We start from the raw sequence: 19,191 nt of genomic DNA on the forward strand, positions 1-19,191 counted from the left end.
TGCTACCACCCAGCCATCAGACTTTTTACCCGGCTGCCTTCTGGAAGGCGGTACCGTAGCATCCGGTCTCGTACACGCAGACTGGAGAACAGCTTTTACCCCAGGGCCATCAGGCTGCTAAATGGACTGATACTCCACCGCCACTTTTGCACTCGCCACTTACATGCACTGTCACTGTCACTGTCATATTACTGTTTGCACTACACTTACACTGGTACATTAGGCCACTCCCGGATGAAGAACTTTGCGGCAGTGAAGAAGTTACGCGGCAGTTACGCGGCAGTTAAGATACCTTCTAAGTTGTTTCTGTTTCTTGTTTAGTACAGTTTCACGCATACGTTTTTGCCTGTATATCAATAAAGGAGCAAGTCTCTCGCTTCCTGACTCGTGAAAACCGAGTTGGGCTGACTGTTTAACTGCGTTAGTTGGTCGTGTAAAACACGTAGCAGGAACAGTAGGCCTACATTTAGTGTAAATGACTTATTTAACAAAATACGCTAATTTCTTCGTCGATAGATCTGAATCTGTGGACCAGACTGTAGTTCAGGCAGGGGAAGCTAACAAACAGTATAGAAGCATGCAGGGCTGTGCAACTTCCTGTTTGGAATACTGAAGAGGTACAGAATGGGAACAGTTTTGAATGGAGGTGTAGGCTAGCCGATGTCCTCATGTAATTGTTATCGCAATGGAAAGTTTTTAAAACGTGCGATCAGGGGCGTAACTATAAACAGTGCAGACAGTGCCGTGGCACAGGGGCCGGAGGGCAATGCGTTTCTCGGAAGCGACTGTCTGAGGGCGCGATCACACCCAGACGTGTTGCTACAGGCGCAGACGCTTCAAAAATGCCTTGGCAAAGCCCGCCGGGCAAAACAGCCTGGTGCGCCTGTGAAACAGAGCCTCGCCTCAGATTGCGCAATCCCTCACAAACTGGGTTTAGCGCATGCGTAGAACATATTTAGTCTTGTTGATCTGATCATACAACTAAACACACAGTTGACTAGTTAACCGAACTTTTACGAAGCTATATGACCAAACACAAAGCTAGCACTGTTAATTCCTGGACGTCAGAGGCAATGTCAAGTACTATGAACATAAATTACACATAATAAACATACTGCCACTTCCAACCTACTGCTTGCACTAGAAGTAATACCTTATCAGGAAAATTGCACTACCTGTAAATCCCTCACTGGGTTGTATGTAGGTTAGTATAGGTCAATGGGGTAGCATAGTTTATTATATGTTATATGTATATATGTTAGTATTATATGTATAGGCTGCTATATGTATATTTAGTATTATATGTATAGGTTGTTATATGTTTAGTACACCGTATTGTATATTTATCTTGTATATTTAGTAAGGTTATTTGTATGTTTATTATGTGCAATTTATGTTCATAGTACTTGTGCAGAGTGTACGTCATGGTTATGTTATGTATATTATGTGTTGTTATGTTATGGTAGGTTTGGGCGGCGTCTTGTCGCAAGAATTTCAGTGCCCAGTCTGACCCTGTGTCATTCTTTGCATCTGACAAATAAAAGACTTGTAACTATACGGTGTTTGGTAAGCCCGCTGTCAAACGTAAGATGTCGACATTGCCTCTGACGTCCCGGAATTAACAGTGCTAGCTTTGTGTTTGGTCCTATAGCTTCGTAAAAGTTCGGTTAACAAGTCACTTGTGTGTTTAGTTGTATGATCAGATGAACAAGACTAAATATGTTCTACGCATGCGCTAAACCCAGTTTGTGAGGGATTGCGCAATCTGAGGCGAGGCTCTGTTTCACAGGCGCACCAGGCTGTTTTGCCCGGCGGGCTTTGCCAAGGCATTTTTGAAGCGTCTGCGCCTGTAGCAACACGTCTGGGTGTGATCGCGCCCTCAGACAGTCACTTCCGAGAAACGCATTGCCCTCCGGCCCCTGCTCCATCGCACTGCCTGCACTGTTTATAGTTACGCCCCTGATCGCACGTTTTAAAAACTTTCCATTGCGATAACAATTACATGAGGACATCGGCTAGCCTCCATTCAAAACTGTTCCCATTCTGTTCCTCTTCAGTATTCCAACCAGGAAGTTACACAGCCCTGCATGCTTCTATACCAGTGTTTCTCAAACTTTTTCAGACCAAGGACCACTTAGCCAATAAAAAAAAACTCGCGGACCATCTAACTGAATAGTATATCCCCGGAACAACAGGCCTTCTAAACAGACCTGGCACCAGACAATTGTTAGCGGCACATACTCCCATCACACACTCAGACACGCCAATGTATCACACAACACAACCAATGCGCTTACCGACCACGCGAATGCAGTAATTCCCTACCAACAGTAGGCTAGCCGACAGGCATTAATAAAGACATCCTAGTAGTCAACTTTTCATAATTAACAGTTGTCATTATCCAACGTCACACAACACATAATATAGTTATCATCTTGCTGTCTCCGCAGTGGGAGAAAAAAACCGCTGTTTGAATGCAGCTCTGAACCATCTCGCCGTTGCACCGTCTCCTTGTCTGTCAGAGGCTTTCTCATTTAATTTTCTCTTAAACCACCGATCCATGCCCTTGTTAATAGGTTAGGCAACTCTTTAATATATTAGGCTACTACTGACTGTGTTCTCTTCGTTCTGAGTTGTATGTTAGAAATGTCGCAATCATTTAGTTTTTGCCGTCGCGGACCATTACGGGGCACTGGCGGACCACCAGTGGTCCGCGGACCACACTTTGAGAACGACTGTTCTATACTGTTTGTTAGCGCCCCTACCTGAACTACAGTCTGGTCCACAGATTCAGATCTATCGACGAAGAAATTAGCGTGTCATTTCATTAAATAAATCATTTACACTAAATGTACTGTTCCTGCTACGTTTTTTACACAACCAGTGTGTGAACGCAGTTAAACTTTCAGCCAAACTCGGTTTTCACGAGTCAGGAGGCGAGAGCTTTGCTCCTTTATTGATATATAGGTGAACACTTATGCGTGAAACTGTAATAAACAATAAACGACTTAGAAGGTCTCTTAACTAACACAGCCAGTTAGGCTACTATATTATTACAGCACAGCTGGCTAATAAGTGCTAACGTTAGCCATTAACAGTCATATATTAGCACGTAACATAAATTACTAATCATTTTATTTTACATATCAACGAACTAACACAGTTCATAGACACTAAACGTAGGTCACTTAAACATATTAACCACAGTGTGACACAACAAAAAAACTTACAGATATTGCTTTCGAGGGTGTGAGGAAAAGCGCAACACAATAGAGAGTCTTGCACCATGAGCGTAACTTACGCACTGCCGCAAAGATCTCCATCCCAGTGTGACAGGTGGGAGTGGTCTAAGTCACGGAGTCTTCTTCTTCTTCTTCTTCTTCTTCTTCTTTTTGGCGGATATAAAGCTACACTATTATTCAAATAAATAAATAAAAATAGGTAAATAACTAAATCAATTAGATTATTTTCATTAGACCTATATCATTCAGAAACATAATAAAAGCTTTGATTATGTCTCGTTGCATCCCTTGCGCCTCTAGAATATAATTTATTAACTACACAGCTATATCATTTTCAGCTTCGACCTCTTGCCACTTCATTCTGAAATTATAATATTTCTTACAATTAAAAATAAGATGTTCAACATCTTCCTTAACATTACATTCAGCACATAAACCATTACCCTTTCCTATCAGCTTCACTGTGGAATTAAGACCTGTGTGACCTAGTCTTAGTCTGGTATATACCACTTCCTATCTTCAATGAGGAGACTCTTTTCCCACCTACAGCAGCTCCTGGCTCTGTACTTTATGATCCTGTCTAGCATTAAGATCAGATTCCCATTCATCTTGCCATCTTTGCATGGTCTCTATCTTTATTCTTTATTAGACTTTTAGCTTCACCTTTTCCTAATGGAATCTTAATGCCTATATGTTCTTCTTCCAGAGCCTTTTTATCAGCCATTTCATTCCCTTTTATTCCAATATGTGCTAGGACCCAGCAAAACTGAACTATAATCCCTAGGTTTCTAATGTTTGCTTAAAGATATTTGATTTCTAAAATAAGGTAATCTCGTGAGGATGTCCCCTCAAAACTTTGCAAGACTGACATGGAGTCGGTAGATATAATTGATTTAAGAGGTTTTATTTCTTCAATCCATCTCAATGCAGTTGCAATAAACTGATAAATAATTAGTTAGTCTAAGTCCATAACTTCTTTTAAATTCTGGGATATAAATTCCTACACCACAGTGACCGCTGCTTGGGTCCTTGGATCCATCTGTAAATATTTTAAGGAATCCATAATATGAAGAATTCAGGTCATTTTGGCGATACGCTGCAAAAAAAATGTTCATCTGGAAGTTCTTCCTTTTGATTTAACAGTTCTATGTCTATATTTGGGAATGGAAGTATCCATGGAGGAACACCACTCAGATAATGCTGGACTTAACTCTAGATGTTTCATTCCATACTGATCTGCTGTGTTGTCTATGTTCCATCCAAACCCACTAGATTAGTTGTAATATTCCCAACAATCCTTAAGTACTCATATTGCTGGATTGTTAGCACTTCCCTGTAATCTGACCCAATGTGTAATTGAGAGTTTAGTAAATCTTAGACTGAGAGGGGTTTTCTCTGCCTCCACCAGTAGAGCACTTGTAGGCGTTGTTTTCATGGCCCCTAAGGCTATTCTTAGGGCTTTAAACTGTATTATATCTAGCTTCTTCAGGGAAGTTTTACAAGCTGAGCTATACAATACAACCATAATCAAAAGTTGACCTAATCAAAGCTTTATATAAATTCATCAAAGAAGGTCTATCTGCTCCCCAGTAATGACCAGTCACCATCCCCATCAGGTTAAATACCTTTTTACACTTTGTTTCCATGTATTCAATATGAAATTTCCATAAAAGTGTATCATCAAACCAAACCCCTAAGTATTTGAATTTCTCTCCTCTTTCAAGTGGTTGATTTCAGATTTCCAGGTACTTTCTTCCTTGTAAAATACATGACCTTTGATTTTTGAATAGAACACTTAAAACCCCAGTCTACTCCCCATTGTTCTAGAACTTAAACATCTTTTTGAATCTGGTTAAATATGTATGGAAAATTCCTTCCTCTCTTCAATAACAGCATCATCAGCATAAAACAGAACATCAATGTTATTCCCAAGTTTCTCAAATATATCATTAATCATTATATTAAACAAGATTGGACTAATTACACTCCCCTGGGGAATACCACTCTCTACCATAAATTCTTCAGATATTCCATCCCCCACTTTAATCCTTAGGGTGTGTTGTGAGATAAAATCTCATATGTAATTGTACATCTTCCCATTGACTCCAATGTTCTCCAATTTGATTAATAAACCTTCTCCTCACATGGTGTCATAAGCTTTCTCAATGCCCAAAAAAAACTGCAACCATAATTTCTTTCATGACTAGAGATTTTTCAATTTCATTACTTAGTTTAACCAAAGCATCAGTTGTAGATTTACTCTTCCTAAATCCTGCTTGATATTCTCTGATTAAATGATTATTCTCAAGAAAGTAGTGCCACGTGCCACAACTAGTTTTTCCATTAGTTTTCCTAAATGTGAAGTAAGAGCTATAGGCCTATAGTTTTCTGGATTACTTGGATCCTTACCTGGTTTAGGGAATGGAAGAACTGTTGCCTTTTTCCATGCCTTTGGTAGTTTGCCTTCATTCCAAACTTTATTAAACAAATAAAGGGATATTTTCAAACACTTTGTCTGGAAGTTGTCTTAACATAGCATAGCAGAGATTATCACTTCCTGGATAAAAATATCCAGTGCTATTCAGAGCCATTTTGAGTTCTGAAATATTAAATTCCACATCCAAAGCAGACATACTTTCTTCTCTCATTTTCAGAATGTCCTGGTTTACTTTGTATTTCTTCTTTCCTTTTCTTGAATCTATCGTCCAAATGATTGCCTTAATGGATATTTGCAAATGTTTTACCAAGTAACTTGGCTTTCTCAGTGTCTAAAATAGCTTGAGTCCCTCCTTCAATTAAAATGGGAATATGTGAAGGCTTGTGTTTACCTATCATCTTTTCAACCATCATCCAAACCTTATTCAGTGTAGTTTCTCTTCCAATCGTTGAACAGAACTGTCTCCAGGATTCTCTTTTTGCCTCTTTAATAACCCTCCTAGCTATGGCCTTTTTTCTTTTGGTAATCAATAAGATTATCCGTTGTCAATGTTCTGCGTAAATTCTTAAAAGCTTTGTTTCGGTCCTTAATAGTCTCTTTGCATTTCTCATTCCACCATGGAACATTCGTTTGATTCTTTTTACTCTGACTAATTGGGATACTTTCACTTGCTGCGACAAGTATAAAATTGCTTATACTATTGCTTATTTCGTCAACAGTTTGATTTAACTCAGGAACCTGGTTCACCATACTATCACAAATTTCAATATATTTCTCCCATTTAGCTTTTTTGAAGGCCCATTTCTGATGAATGTACTTCTGTTCAGTCTTAAATTCAATATCAACTTCACATAAAATTGGGAAATGATCACTTCCAACGCTTGTGGTATGATCTATTTCCCATTCACATCTACTAGCTACTTTCCTGTCAACTAAAGTTAAATCAATACAGGAAGTTTCATTCTTATAAACATTAATTCTAGTACCAACCCCATTATTAAGACATACCAGCATTCTATCATTCATCATTTCTTCAACAGCCTCACCATTTAGGTCTGTGTGTTTGCTACCCCACAAACTGTTGTGGGCATTAAAGTCGCCACACCATATTTCTCTATAATTTGTCCTAAAGATACTCTGTAACATCTCATTAGTTAGACCTTTACATGGATTATAGAAATTAACAATATCAAATTTTCCACTGATCCCATCAAATATTTTGGTTACCACACATTCATGTTCTTTAGTTGTATGAATGTGCCTATATGGGACTCCATCTTTCATAAATGTTATACAACCTCCTCCTCTGTCTTTCCCTCCTATCAAGTCTAATACTATTGTAACCTTTCAGCACAAAATCTAAATGTGACTTTAACCACGTCTCTTGAATACATATGATATCAGGTTTGTGTTCTAAATCGTAAATATATCTTATAAATTCTTGTCCATTAGCTATTAAACTTCTTGCATTCCATTGGAGAATGAAAAATACCTTTTAAGTCTTTCAATAAGGATTCTGTGCACATTTAAGGTTCAACATTTCATGAATCTAATCAGCTTGTGTTCTAAATCCTAAAAAGTAATTTGCAATGTCCACAATTGATTCAATCCGATCACTTTTCTTAGTGTGATGACCCCTCCACTCCACTAGGTGTCCTTTCCCTCTTGCTGGCTCTGTTCTCTTTTCCAGGTTTCCTGTTTGGAGTGGGGGGGGGTCATCAGGCCTGCTGAGTTACACCTGTGCCCGGTTTGGCTCTGTGGCCTATACCAGCACTCCTTCTCCAGTTCCCGGGAGAGATCCCTTCCCCGTTGCAGACGGCTGCGTTTTGACTGTTGTTATCCTTATTTCATGATCTTTGTAATACATTATTGTTACTTCGTTCATCCCTCGTCCGTCTCCCATTTAGATGACATTGATTTGAGTCAGGCTGTGTCACATATTGTACAGTTCTATTGATCTCTGTGCAAATAAAGGCAATGATACAGTTCTATTGATATCTGTGCAAATAAAGGCAATGATACAGTTCTATTGATCACTGTGCAAATAAAGGCAGTTCTATTGATCACTGTGCAAATAAATGCAATGATACAGTTCTATTGATCTCTGTTCAAATAAAGGCAATGAAATCATTTTTCTTAACCAGTAGTGCTTCCTCTGAGATTGTTGCTCTACATTCACAACTTTCAGAGTCAGGGGTACAAGGTCTACTGACCTGCTGAGTTCTTCCCCTGAGGTGATTCCTATCATTCATTCTGCTTATATTTGACCTGCTGAATTCTTCCTTTTAGGTGATTCCTATCATTCATTCTGCTTATATTTGACCTGCTGGTATATTAATTCGATGTAGGTTGCTCTGGAATACAGGTAGGAACATCAGGCCTAATATCTTTCTTCTCATTCTCAATTTTCTTAAGAGCCTCAGCATAAGACACTTTATGTGTGATCTTATATTTCTAAGCTTCCCTGGCCTCTTTTTGTTTCTCACATCCACCATATGCCGCACTATGATCACCTCCGCAATTGCAGCATTTTAATACAACATCATTCCCACATTTCCCATATTCGTGTTCTCCTCCACATTTAGCACATCTAGGTTTTCCTCTGCATTGAGCCGCTACATGTCCAAATCTTTGGCATTTATAACATCTTAGTGGAGGTGGGATATACTCTCGTACTAGCCAAGGTTCAGTCTGGTCTAGGTTACATTTGATGTAATGCATTAAGGGGCTATGCAGTGGGGTGCTGCTTTCCTCTCTGCAGGTTTTGTTGTTTTGTGCTTCTGCTGTGTTAACTGTGGGGGTGGGAATTCTGAGTGTGACTATCATATAGCCTAACCAGATGTTTTCTGAAGTGTGTGTGTGTGTGTGTGTGTGTGTGTGTGTGTGTGTGTGTGTGTGTGTCTGTGTGTGTGTGCATGCGGCTAAGGTAACCCAGGTTACGGTGACCAGGGCTGCTACCCCCCTCTGACCGACCCTGGGGTTCCGGTGGACAGCCGGAGGTCCTCTCAGTCCTTAAGATAAGTAGCCTCAGTAAGATAGCGCAGTGGGTTTCACTCGAGCGACAGGCCGACCCCCAGGTGGTGGAGCCCCCCTCACTTCTCCTTGCTGTGTGCACCACGGTTCCCTTATTTTGGAGTGCAGTGCGTATTTGTTTTCTGCACGTGGGGTGTGTGTCTTCTGGGCCTCTCCTTTCCCCTCTCGGAAGGTCCTGTTCGCCACAATAACCCCCTGCCCTGCTCCACTTATCCTCTACTAGTCCATCAGTAACCCCCTGCCCTGCTCCACTCATCCTCCACTAGTCCATCAGTAACCCCCTGCCCTGCTCCACTTATCCTCCACTGGTCCTGGCCACTGGTCCATCAGTAACCCCCTGCCCTGCTCCACTTATCCTCCACTGGTCCTGGCCACTGGTCCATCAGTAACCCCCTGCCCTGCTCCACTTATCCTCCACTAGTCCATCAGTAACCCCCTGCCCTGCTCCACTTATCCTCCTCTAGTCCTGGCCACTGGTCCATCAGTAACCCCCTGCCCTGCTCCACTTATCCTCCTCTAGTCCTGGCCACTGGTCCATCAGTAACCCCCTGCCCTGCTCCACTTATCCTCCTCTAGTCCTGGCCACTGGTCCATCAGTAACCCCCTGCCCTGCTCCACTTATCCTCTACTAGTCCTGGCCACTGGTCCATCAGTAACCCCCTGCCCTGGTCCACTTACCCTCTACTAGTCCTGGCCACTGGTCCATCAGTAACCCCCTGCCCTGCTCCACTTATCCTCCACTAGTCCATCAGTAACCCCCTGCCCTGCTCCACTTATCCTCCTCTAGTCCTGGCCACTGGTCCATCAGTAACCCCCTGCCCTGCTCCACTTATCCTCCACTAGTCCATCAGTAACCCCCTGCCCTGGTCCACTTACCCTCTACTAGTCCTGGCCACTGGTCCATCAGTAACCCCCTGCCCTGCTCCACTTACCCTCTACTAGTCCTGGCCACTGGTCCATCAGTAACCCCCTGCCCTGCTCCACTTATCCTCTACTAGTCCTGGCCACTGGTCCATCAGTAACCCCCTGCCCTGCTCCACTTATCCTCTACTAGTCCTGGCCACTGGTCCATCAGTAACCCCCTGCCCTGCTCCACTTATCCTCTACTAGTCCTGGCCACTGGTCCATCAGTAACCCCCTGCCCTGGTCCACTTACCCTCTACTAGTCCTGGCCACTGGTCCATCAGTAACCCCCTGCCCTGCTCCACTTACCCTCTACTAGTCCTGGCCACTGGTCCATCAGTAACCCCCTGCCCTGCTCCACTTATCCTCTACTAGTCCTGGCCACTGGTCCATCAGTAACCCCCTGCCCTGCTCCACTTATCCTCTACTAGTCCTGGCCACTGGTCCATCAGTAACCCCCTGCCCTGCTCCACTTATCCTCTACTAGTCCTGGCCACTGGTCCACTTATCCTCTACTAGTCCTGGCCACTGGTCCATCAGTAAGGCTTCGGCCATCTCACATGCTCTGTATCGGGGTCGTAGCCCACTGGCTGTTTACAGGATGTGTTTACAGTATGTGTTTACAGTATGTGTTTACTGTATGTGTTTACTGTATGTGTTTAGCGCATGTGTTTACAGTATGTGTTTACAGTATGTGTTTACTGTATGTGTTTACATTATATTTTTACTGTACTGTTTTACACACGCACATACACTGCTACAGGCTAGACATGTACTCCACTCACTCACACACACACACACACATGTACTCCACACACTCACACACACACACACACACACACACACACACAGACATGTACTCCACACACACACACACTCACACACACACACATGTACTCCACACACACACACATGTACTCCACACACTTTTCTAGGTTGTTTAGTTCAGGATGATATTTCTATCTGTCTCGGGGTGCTGTGGTGCAGTGGTGTAGAGAGGCTCACACAGGAGTGATGGGATCATACTGGGAGTGATACTGGGAGTGATGGGATCATACTGGGAGTGATACTGGGAGTGATGAGATCATACTGGGAGTGATACTGGGAGTGATGGGATCATACTGGGAGTGATGGGATCATACTGGGAGTGATACTGGGAGTGATGGGATCATACTGGGAGTGATGGGATCATACTGGGAGTGATACTGGGAGTGATGGGATCATACTGGGAGTGATGGGATCATACTGGGAGTGATGGGATCATACTGGGAGTGATACTGGGAGTAATTGGATCATACTGGGAGTGATACTGGGAGTAATTGGATCATACTGGGAGTGATGGGATCATACTGGGAGTGATGGGATCATACTGGGAGTGATACTGGGAGTGATGGGATCATACTGGGAGTCAGTGTAGAGAGGCTCACACATGAATGATGGGATCATACACACACTCTCACACACACAGAGGCTCACACAGGAATGATGGGATCATACACACACACCCACACACACAGAGGCTCACACAGGAGTGATGTGATCTCGTCTCTTGGTTTGGGTTAGAAGCCTGGCAGCTGAGTTCTGTACAGAAGCAGATGAATAGATGTTTGGTTCAGGCAGGTTAAACAGCCTGACCAACTTATATTGATCATGACTGATTTATAAAAGCAATAAAAGGGTAAAACATCCAAGGGGGTGAATACTTATGCAAGGCACTATAAAGGAACTCACACCATCTGGGGGTCCAATACAAACTACATTTCATTTCTCTCATAGGTATATCACTTCCTGTATGTGTTTATATTTCCTCAAAGACACACCTGAGGGGTATTCCAGGAAGTGTGGGTACCCTAGCCTGGCATAAACCCTAAACCCGCTGAGTGAACCTGTGGCACCTTACTCTGAGTTATGGGGTTCAGAACACCGATTATGAGTTCACTCAATCCACCCTGTGTTGCCTAAGCAAGAAGTGAGGAAAGACATCATCTATTCACAATAATAATACAATATAATATCAATAATCATAGAATAATTATCTTTATTTATAGACACCGTCATGAAATCATCAGGTTTGAAAAGGAAACAGATAAAACAATTAGGTAGGCTATATAAAAAATAATAGAGTGGTCCACCTTTACAGAGTAATTTTTTTTTTTAAGGAAATAAAAGACAATTCAAAGGATATTAAAACTCTCCTATAAAAGTGTGTTTTAAGAAGGGTCTTTAAGGAAGTCACAGAATCAGCCAACCTGACTTCCTCAGGCAGATTGTTCCAGAGCCTCGGGGCCCTGACTGCAAATGCTCCGGGACCAAGAGATCAGAGATGTAGCTAGGAGAGAGGCCATGAAGAGCCAAACACAATCATTGTACAGTACATTTAGCAGGACGTTTGCGGCCCTGAATCTCCTCTTCAGGGACATTTGACCCCCTCATACAACTAGCAGGATGTTGAGTGACATTTGACCCCCACATTTGGATCTCCACAAACTGGTTGCAGTCCAGTTCGGGGTCATCTTCCTCACCACACTTCCCACTGGGTTTAGTGCATCTCTTCCTTCATGGAGAAAAACAGAGACACAGAAACACATTAGATCTCCCCACAAACCTCACACTCACCTACAGCTTTAAGGATAAAACACACAAACATCACAACTCTACACAAACCTCACACTCACCTAAAGCTTTAAGGATAAAAAACACACACACAAACATCCCAACTCTACACAAACCTCACACTCTCCTACAGCTCTCCATCAGGAGCACCTCACTCCATATTCACTAAGTCTGTCTGATAAAAATCAAAGATGTCTTTAAGGCATTAGAATACATCAATGTTCCATTCAGTCACATACATTTCTCTGGCAGTGTGTGTGTGTGTGTGTGTGTGTGTGTGTGTGTGTGTGTGTGTGTGTGTGTAGGGAGGGTAAGATGCTTTCTAATCAACAGTCAGACAGTGGCCAACAGATAGACAGATCAAGAGTCAGACAGACAGACAGACAGACAGACAGACAGACAGGTCAGTCAGTGGAAGTACACACCCCTTGAGGATCACAGTGCAATCTGGACGCTTATAGGACTCCTGCAGAAGACTGATCCCCTCCTCCAGTAAGAGACCATCAGGCCAATACAACTCAGTTAAAGCTGCGTATAACCTGAAAAAAATATATACTTCTTTAGTCTGTCATGGATATCCAACACAGACATACACACACTCTCACCGGCAATACCTGTTTTTTTTTAATTCAGACCTCTCTCTCTCTCTCTCTCTCTCTCTCTCTCTCTCTCTCTCTCTCTCTCTCTCTCTCTCTCTCTCTCTGAGCGCATGTGCGAGTGAGTGGGCGGTGTACTGCGAGAGGAAGCGTGAGTGATACAGCCGCCTGTGGCTGAGAATTAGTTTCTAACTTTATCTTCTGTGCGTTGCCTTTATTTGTTTGTATATATTATAATTATTTGTCTAAAAAGTTTGCGCTCTGTGATACTTGCGGGTTGCGCTTCAGCACTTGCTGGGCGACCGCCCGCACCGCGTGGGTGAGCAATGGAGTTTCTTAATTGTTTGACAAGATCTCACGCAATTAGAGTGGAATCCCAAGTCGGAGTGGAGGAGTGTAGTTTGGCTGTGGGTGAAATCGTGGGGCATGAGCATGTGCTCTCAGGTTCACGGATGAATAAAGCCATTGTGCTTTTCCTAAGTTCTGTTGAAAAAGCCGACGTGGCCATCCAGCATCCAGCATGGTGTTGTAATTAGGGATTCACTAATACCTATGCTTCCCCTTAGTATGCCATCGCGAAAGATACTTCTTTCTAATGTCCCCCCCTTCCTCAGTGATGAGCAGATTGCTAAGGAATTATCTAGTTTTGGAAAACTGGTGTCCCCGATAAAAAAGATACCTGTGGACTGTAAGTCACCTAAACTGAAACATCTACTGTCTTTCCGTAGGCAGGTCTATATGGTACTCAACGGTAATCGGGGCGAGCTAGATATTAAAATCAGTTTTAATGTTGGTAGTTTCAGCTACCTTGTGTATGTTACTTCAAATGTGTCTATTAAGTGCTTCCGATGTGGAAAGGTCGGACACCAGAGGCAGGAATGTACGAATGAGAGGAGTGGGAACGCAGGTCAGGCTGGGCCGCACGCTGCGCAGGGAGAGGCGGCGGCAGCAGCAGACTCTGGGGAGCGCACGAGCCAGACTACCACATCAAAGTCTAATACGACTGAATCCCCTGGTTTTTCTCCCACAACCTCCACAACTGATTCACATACTGGTGAAACTCCTGCCACAAAGCCTAACGAGTCTGAGTCCCCTGTTGTTGAGACTCTTATAACTGATGCTAATGTGCCTGCTCCTTCCACAACCGAACCATCGGAGGCGGAACTATCTGCGGCCGAAGTGCCTGCACCTCCCGCAGAGCTTAGCCCTGAGACGCCCGTTGAAACAGGGTTAAGGGCGGATGGTGCTGGGGTGGAGGAGGCTAACCGGTCAAAGCCTGTTGATAAACCCGAGTCAGCCGAGGCCGTACCTGGATCTTTTTCAGGTGATTCAGACACAGGTCTCTGTTCCAAGCCTATGCCTGAAAATACACAGCCTCTGGATGATATGATAAATAAGGCAGTCACTGAAATGGAGACTGAGTTCAAAAAACCAACATACAAAAGAAAATAGAAGAATAAAGAAAATAATCCAGTTAAGGTTAAAAAGGGAGAAAGTGGCACTGAAGGCGCGTCTGAGGCTGAGGGCTACGGAACAACTAATGAACTTTCTCCTGAAAACTAAAGGGCAAAGAGATGTTCGTGTTGTGGATTATTTTCAGCAGTTTGTTAAGGATGGCACTTTCTGGATGAGAGAGGGCGAAATCCCTAAACCAGAGTGCTATCGGCTTCGACAAAAAGTCGGCGAAATACGGAAAGAGTTGCGTAACGGAAACTTTGCCAGCTGATTGACTTGTGTGGGGAAGATACCCCAGGACTGATGAATATTCTGTGTGCTTGTAACTGTTTTCATTTGTGAAATGTTGTTGAAAAAGCTGGAAATGATGATTTAATTTTTAGTTTTTGATGTATTGTTTCCTTTTGTTGTGTAAAACACTGTTTGCAATACTGTTTGCCCAATAAAGTTTTGTTTAAAAATTCAAAAAAATTCTCTCTCTCTCTCTCTCTCTCTCTTCAATTCAGTGGAGCTTTATTGACATGACTGTTTCAAAGCAGTGGTGCCAAAGCAAATACATTTATAACACAATAATACAATGGCCCTCATTCTCGAACATTTTCTGAAGTTTCTTCTGAAATGTTTCTTACGGGCTTCGGAAAAACAACGTAAGCAAAAGACATCCGCCAAATTCATGCACGCTTGAAAATGTGGTCCTACGCAGCAGAAGTTTTCTGGGCTGTGCTCCCCCGGAAGAGTTTTCTTAAATTGAAAGCGCGTTCTCGTGCTCCTGAATTTGCATACATACACGCCCTGCCAGCTCCTTATAAGGGCACGCAACCGTAGTGACGTGTGCAATCGGAATCGACCGAATCTACACGAAAGCAACAGCAGTGTTCGTGTACATTACATTTAGTCATTTAGCAGACACTTTTGTCCAAAGCGACGTACAAGGGATAGAACAGTCAAGCTACGAGCAATAGAGACCTAGTGTAACAATAAATACTACTTTACATAAGAAATAGAAAAACGAAATAGGAAATAAAAACGAAGTGCAGGAATGTAACTGCTATAAGTGCAAGTTAAGCACTAGTCGAAGTGCCAGTTAGGAAGGGAGGTGCTCTCTGAAGAGTTGGGTCTTCAAAAGCTTCTTAAAGGTAGAGAGGGACGCGCCTGCTCTGGTAGTGCTAGGCAGTTCGTTCCACCAACGTGGAACTACTTGAAAATTCTGGATTGCCGTACTTGCACAGACGGCAGTGCCAAACGATGCTCACTAGACGAGCGCAGCATTCCGGTGTAGTCCTTTTATTTATTTTATGACATCACGGTGCCTCGTAGAATCATGACTACATGTGCCTCGTAGAATCATGACTACACTACACGGCCTACATGTGAAACGTAATTGTTAATGATACTTTAATCTGAGGATCTGTAGAGTTGATGTGAACGCAATCACCAACGATTTCTCACAAATTCATTAACACGGAGAGTTTTCTTAAATGCGATTCCTCAAAAAACCACAAGATGGCCCACGGGGCCATCTTGTGGTTTTTTAAGGAATCGCATTTGAGAAAACTCTGGCCGAGTTACGACTGCTATTTCGAGTTCGGAAAGTCTTCTGAAGTTCAGAGCAAATCCCAGATGAGAAAACTTTCATGAATGCCAAATGTAAAAAAAAATCCAATTCAGAAGAAATCCCTCTTAAATTCCTCTTAAATTCTTCTTAACTGCGTTCGAGAATGAGGCCCAATGTTCTTTAGATACAATATCCTTTTTTGTATTAAATATTTCACTCCCTCTCTCTTTCTCTTTCTCTCTCACACACACACACACACACACACACACACACACACACACACACACACACACACACACACACACACACACACACACACACACAGTGTGTCCATACAGACTACCCCTCCATGCATAGACTACATACAGAAACAGAAGATGATGTATCTCTTACTCTACTTCCTTCAGAGTGGGGCACGTGTGGATGTGGTTGAGGATCCAGTGGGCCCAGCTCACAGTCAGGCATTTCACCTTCAACTTCACCTTCTCCAGACCAGGCAGAATCCTCCAGTCAGTGAAGGACTCAAGAAAACAAACACAGTCACCTAGAGTCCTATGTGGACTACAACACAAACACACAAAAACATAAAACACCATTAACACAGACAGTGAAGCTTCTCATGAAGGGAGGTTTCACCTGAGGCCTCTGGAGTCTTTGTCCACAGAGAGAGAGGGGGATTGACTTTTATAAGCCCCTCCTCTTTGTTCATCCATAAGCCTGCCAATCAGAGCACAGAGTCAATGGGGACTGACCAATCAAAGAACAGAGTTAATTGGTTTTCACCTATCGGTGCACACCACCAAAACATAGAAATATACCCATCAGTACACACATACACACACACATCATCAGTTCAGCATCTTGCATTTAATCAACCTTGACTGCTATGATAATCAGTGAATTTGAGCAATCTTGCTGTTCTCACCTCAGCTTACGGCACGTCTCTGTGTTCTGAATGAAGTCCAAGCACAGGTCTGCAGTGGTGACAGTGATGGTCGTCACAGACAGATCGACTTCACCCACAGACTTTTGCCTGGAGAGAGCACTGAGGACCTGCTCCACCCTCTCAGGTGAGAGGCTGTTCTCTATCACTCTGTGAATTAACACATACAGACCAATCTCAATCTCTCTCTTCTGGTCTCTTTATTATGCACTCACACATTATACATGTGTGTTCATGTTCTCTTTACTTTAATTAACCCTGACCCGTTTGTTATTAAGATCAACTATGTCTAAGGAAGACAGGATGGCAGATTTGTTAATGTTACTCCCCAATACTGCAAAGCTAAACTGGGTAGAAACTGGATTCAGTCCTGGACGGCACAACCAGAAGGTAAAAACACGTTATATCGGTCTTTACCTCAAGCAAATTCCTATGTCCCCTAGGTAGAGACACAGTGTTAGGCCCCGTCACTCTAGGCCTCAATCTACCCTTGACTGGAGGTCTATAACTACTCCGATCACCACCATCTCCGTTTTCCTGTATGCCCCGGGGCCAATACAGATGCTTGAGCAAGTGTTGTTGCTCCAATTCAAATTTTTTCAATTCAAGCTGCCGTTCGCGTAAGCTTGTTTGCTCTGGAACTCTAACTCTCTCATTTCCACGTCCATCTGTTTCTGCTCTATAGCAATCTCGTTCACCTCTGAAGCCGAGTCAGTCGAACTGACCCCACCTAAGGTGCTATCAGAAAAAAATACTAAATACACTTATCAAATAACAATGGAGCCTTAGCACCAATTACACAAAGATGCAAACCACCATCCACACCTTACTGTTGTCAGACACACTGGCCTACAACAACAGTTCAGACAGAACAGGAAAAGTGGAAAAGAACCACCCCTCCAACTACAAGAGGCTACTACCCAGCAACAGCCAAAAAGCTCTAGGCAATCTCGGTTTCCCAAGGCTTGCCACAATTCTCATTAAGCAAAACTGGCTTACCACAATAACCTAGTCTCGCACCACTACTGCATACATATGGAGCTTCACTCACAAGCCTCTGTATACTCACGTGCAGAAATCTGTCTAACTTATCACACACACAAATGCTCTCTCAATGGAAAAAAAACACAACAAACCTGGTGAGTTAAACCCCACTGTGCGTCACTAGTAAAACAATCCCTTTCTTTTGGGCTAGAGCTACTCCCCTCCTTACAGTTATTCATAAACTAACTAGCCTAGCTAGTCTTCCACGGCTTACTCGGCTCGAGGCAAACTTTAAACGCTAAGCTCGTGGGTAGGAAGCAGACCATTGACACAGTCAACTCCAAACCCCGAAGCGTACCCCCACCCGGGATTACCGCTAAAAATAACAAACGAAAATAATAAATAGCACTCCGAAGGAAGCGTCGCACCCGACACAGCTGGAGAACTCTACCTGCAGGAGTTTTGCTCTGTTCACTCAGCGACACACCGCTAGTTCCTACTCACCCACGATTACTATCTGCACTCCAAACACTACTAAGATCCCGGACGAGGTCCCCAATTATTACGTTCCGGCCTGCTCTTGACCGAAACAATAACATTGGAGGCAGACAACAACGGTTTTCTTACAAAAGTAACGCGTATTTATTTAGTCCATACAATTCATAACTGAAACGACGTGTCTAGGGTTATACGTCCGACGCTGCATGCCAGCTCGAGAGAGAGAGAGACAGGTGTCCACTGGTCCTTTATACTCCACACCTCCCAGGTGTGGATAATCAGTCCATTAATGACGCTCGTCATCCCCACTGTTGCCTGCAGGCCACGCATGGCCACTGCAATGTCTGCAGGGGTGCAGAGGGTCGTAACAGCTTGCTTAAGCCCAGCATGAAGTAGATGTACTGAACTGGAACAGAGCTGAGCACTGTTATAGCTGGTGCTGTTCCATGGCAGATGGATATGATATGAAGACTCTTGTGACATGGACAATGTGTGTGGATGTGTTGATGTTTTCTAATAATAAACATTGAGAAACACAAATTCAGTGTCAAATTTAAATCATTTATTTTAATAACATAAAACCCCAGGCTATGTCTGCAGGGGCGCAGGGGGTCGTAACAGAAGACAACAAGCATATAACAAAAGGAACACACTATATTTGCTCCACCTAATGTAGAGTTGAAAAGATATATGATCATAAATCAGAAATGTAAAATGATTACCTCAGATAAGTCAGGATCTTTCCCTCCCCCAGAGCTGAGATCAGGTCAACAACATCAGCATCTGACAGGCTCGCCACAGTTAACCTTTCAACAACATGAAGACAACCATCAGACCATTCAACCACAACAGATCAGCTCTCTCACACACAGACCACAGCACGACACACAGATGAAGCTGAACGTATGAAAACACTGATGGCCAGATGTTTC

The 19,191-nt window shown here is 43.2% G+C and overlaps 1 protein-coding gene across 1 annotated transcript in view; it reads right to left on the reverse strand.

The window, feature by feature from the left end:
- The window catches only part of LOC116219458 (NACHT, LRR and PYD domains-containing protein 1 homolog), a 33,173-nt gene extending 20,785 nt beyond the window's left edge, over nucleotides 1-12,388 (reverse strand). Inside the window, exons 1-2 of the mRNA XM_031562728.2 lie at nucleotides 12,384-12,388; nucleotides 12,086-12,169 (exon numbers count right to left, since the gene is read on the reverse strand). Of these exons, the coding sequence (XP_031418588.1) occupies nucleotides 12,086-12,169; nucleotides 12,384-12,388 (89 nt within the window). The remainder of the gene's footprint in view (nucleotides 1-12,085; nucleotides 12,170-12,383) is intronic.
- Nucleotides 12,389-19,191: the final 6,803 nt, after the last annotated feature.

Source organism: Clupea harengus, chromosome 25, assembly GCF_900700415.2.
Source record: "Clupea harengus chromosome 25, Ch_v2.0.2, whole genome shotgun sequence".
Lineage (NCBI taxonomy): Eukaryota > Metazoa > Chordata > Actinopteri > Clupeiformes > Clupeidae > Clupea > Clupea harengus.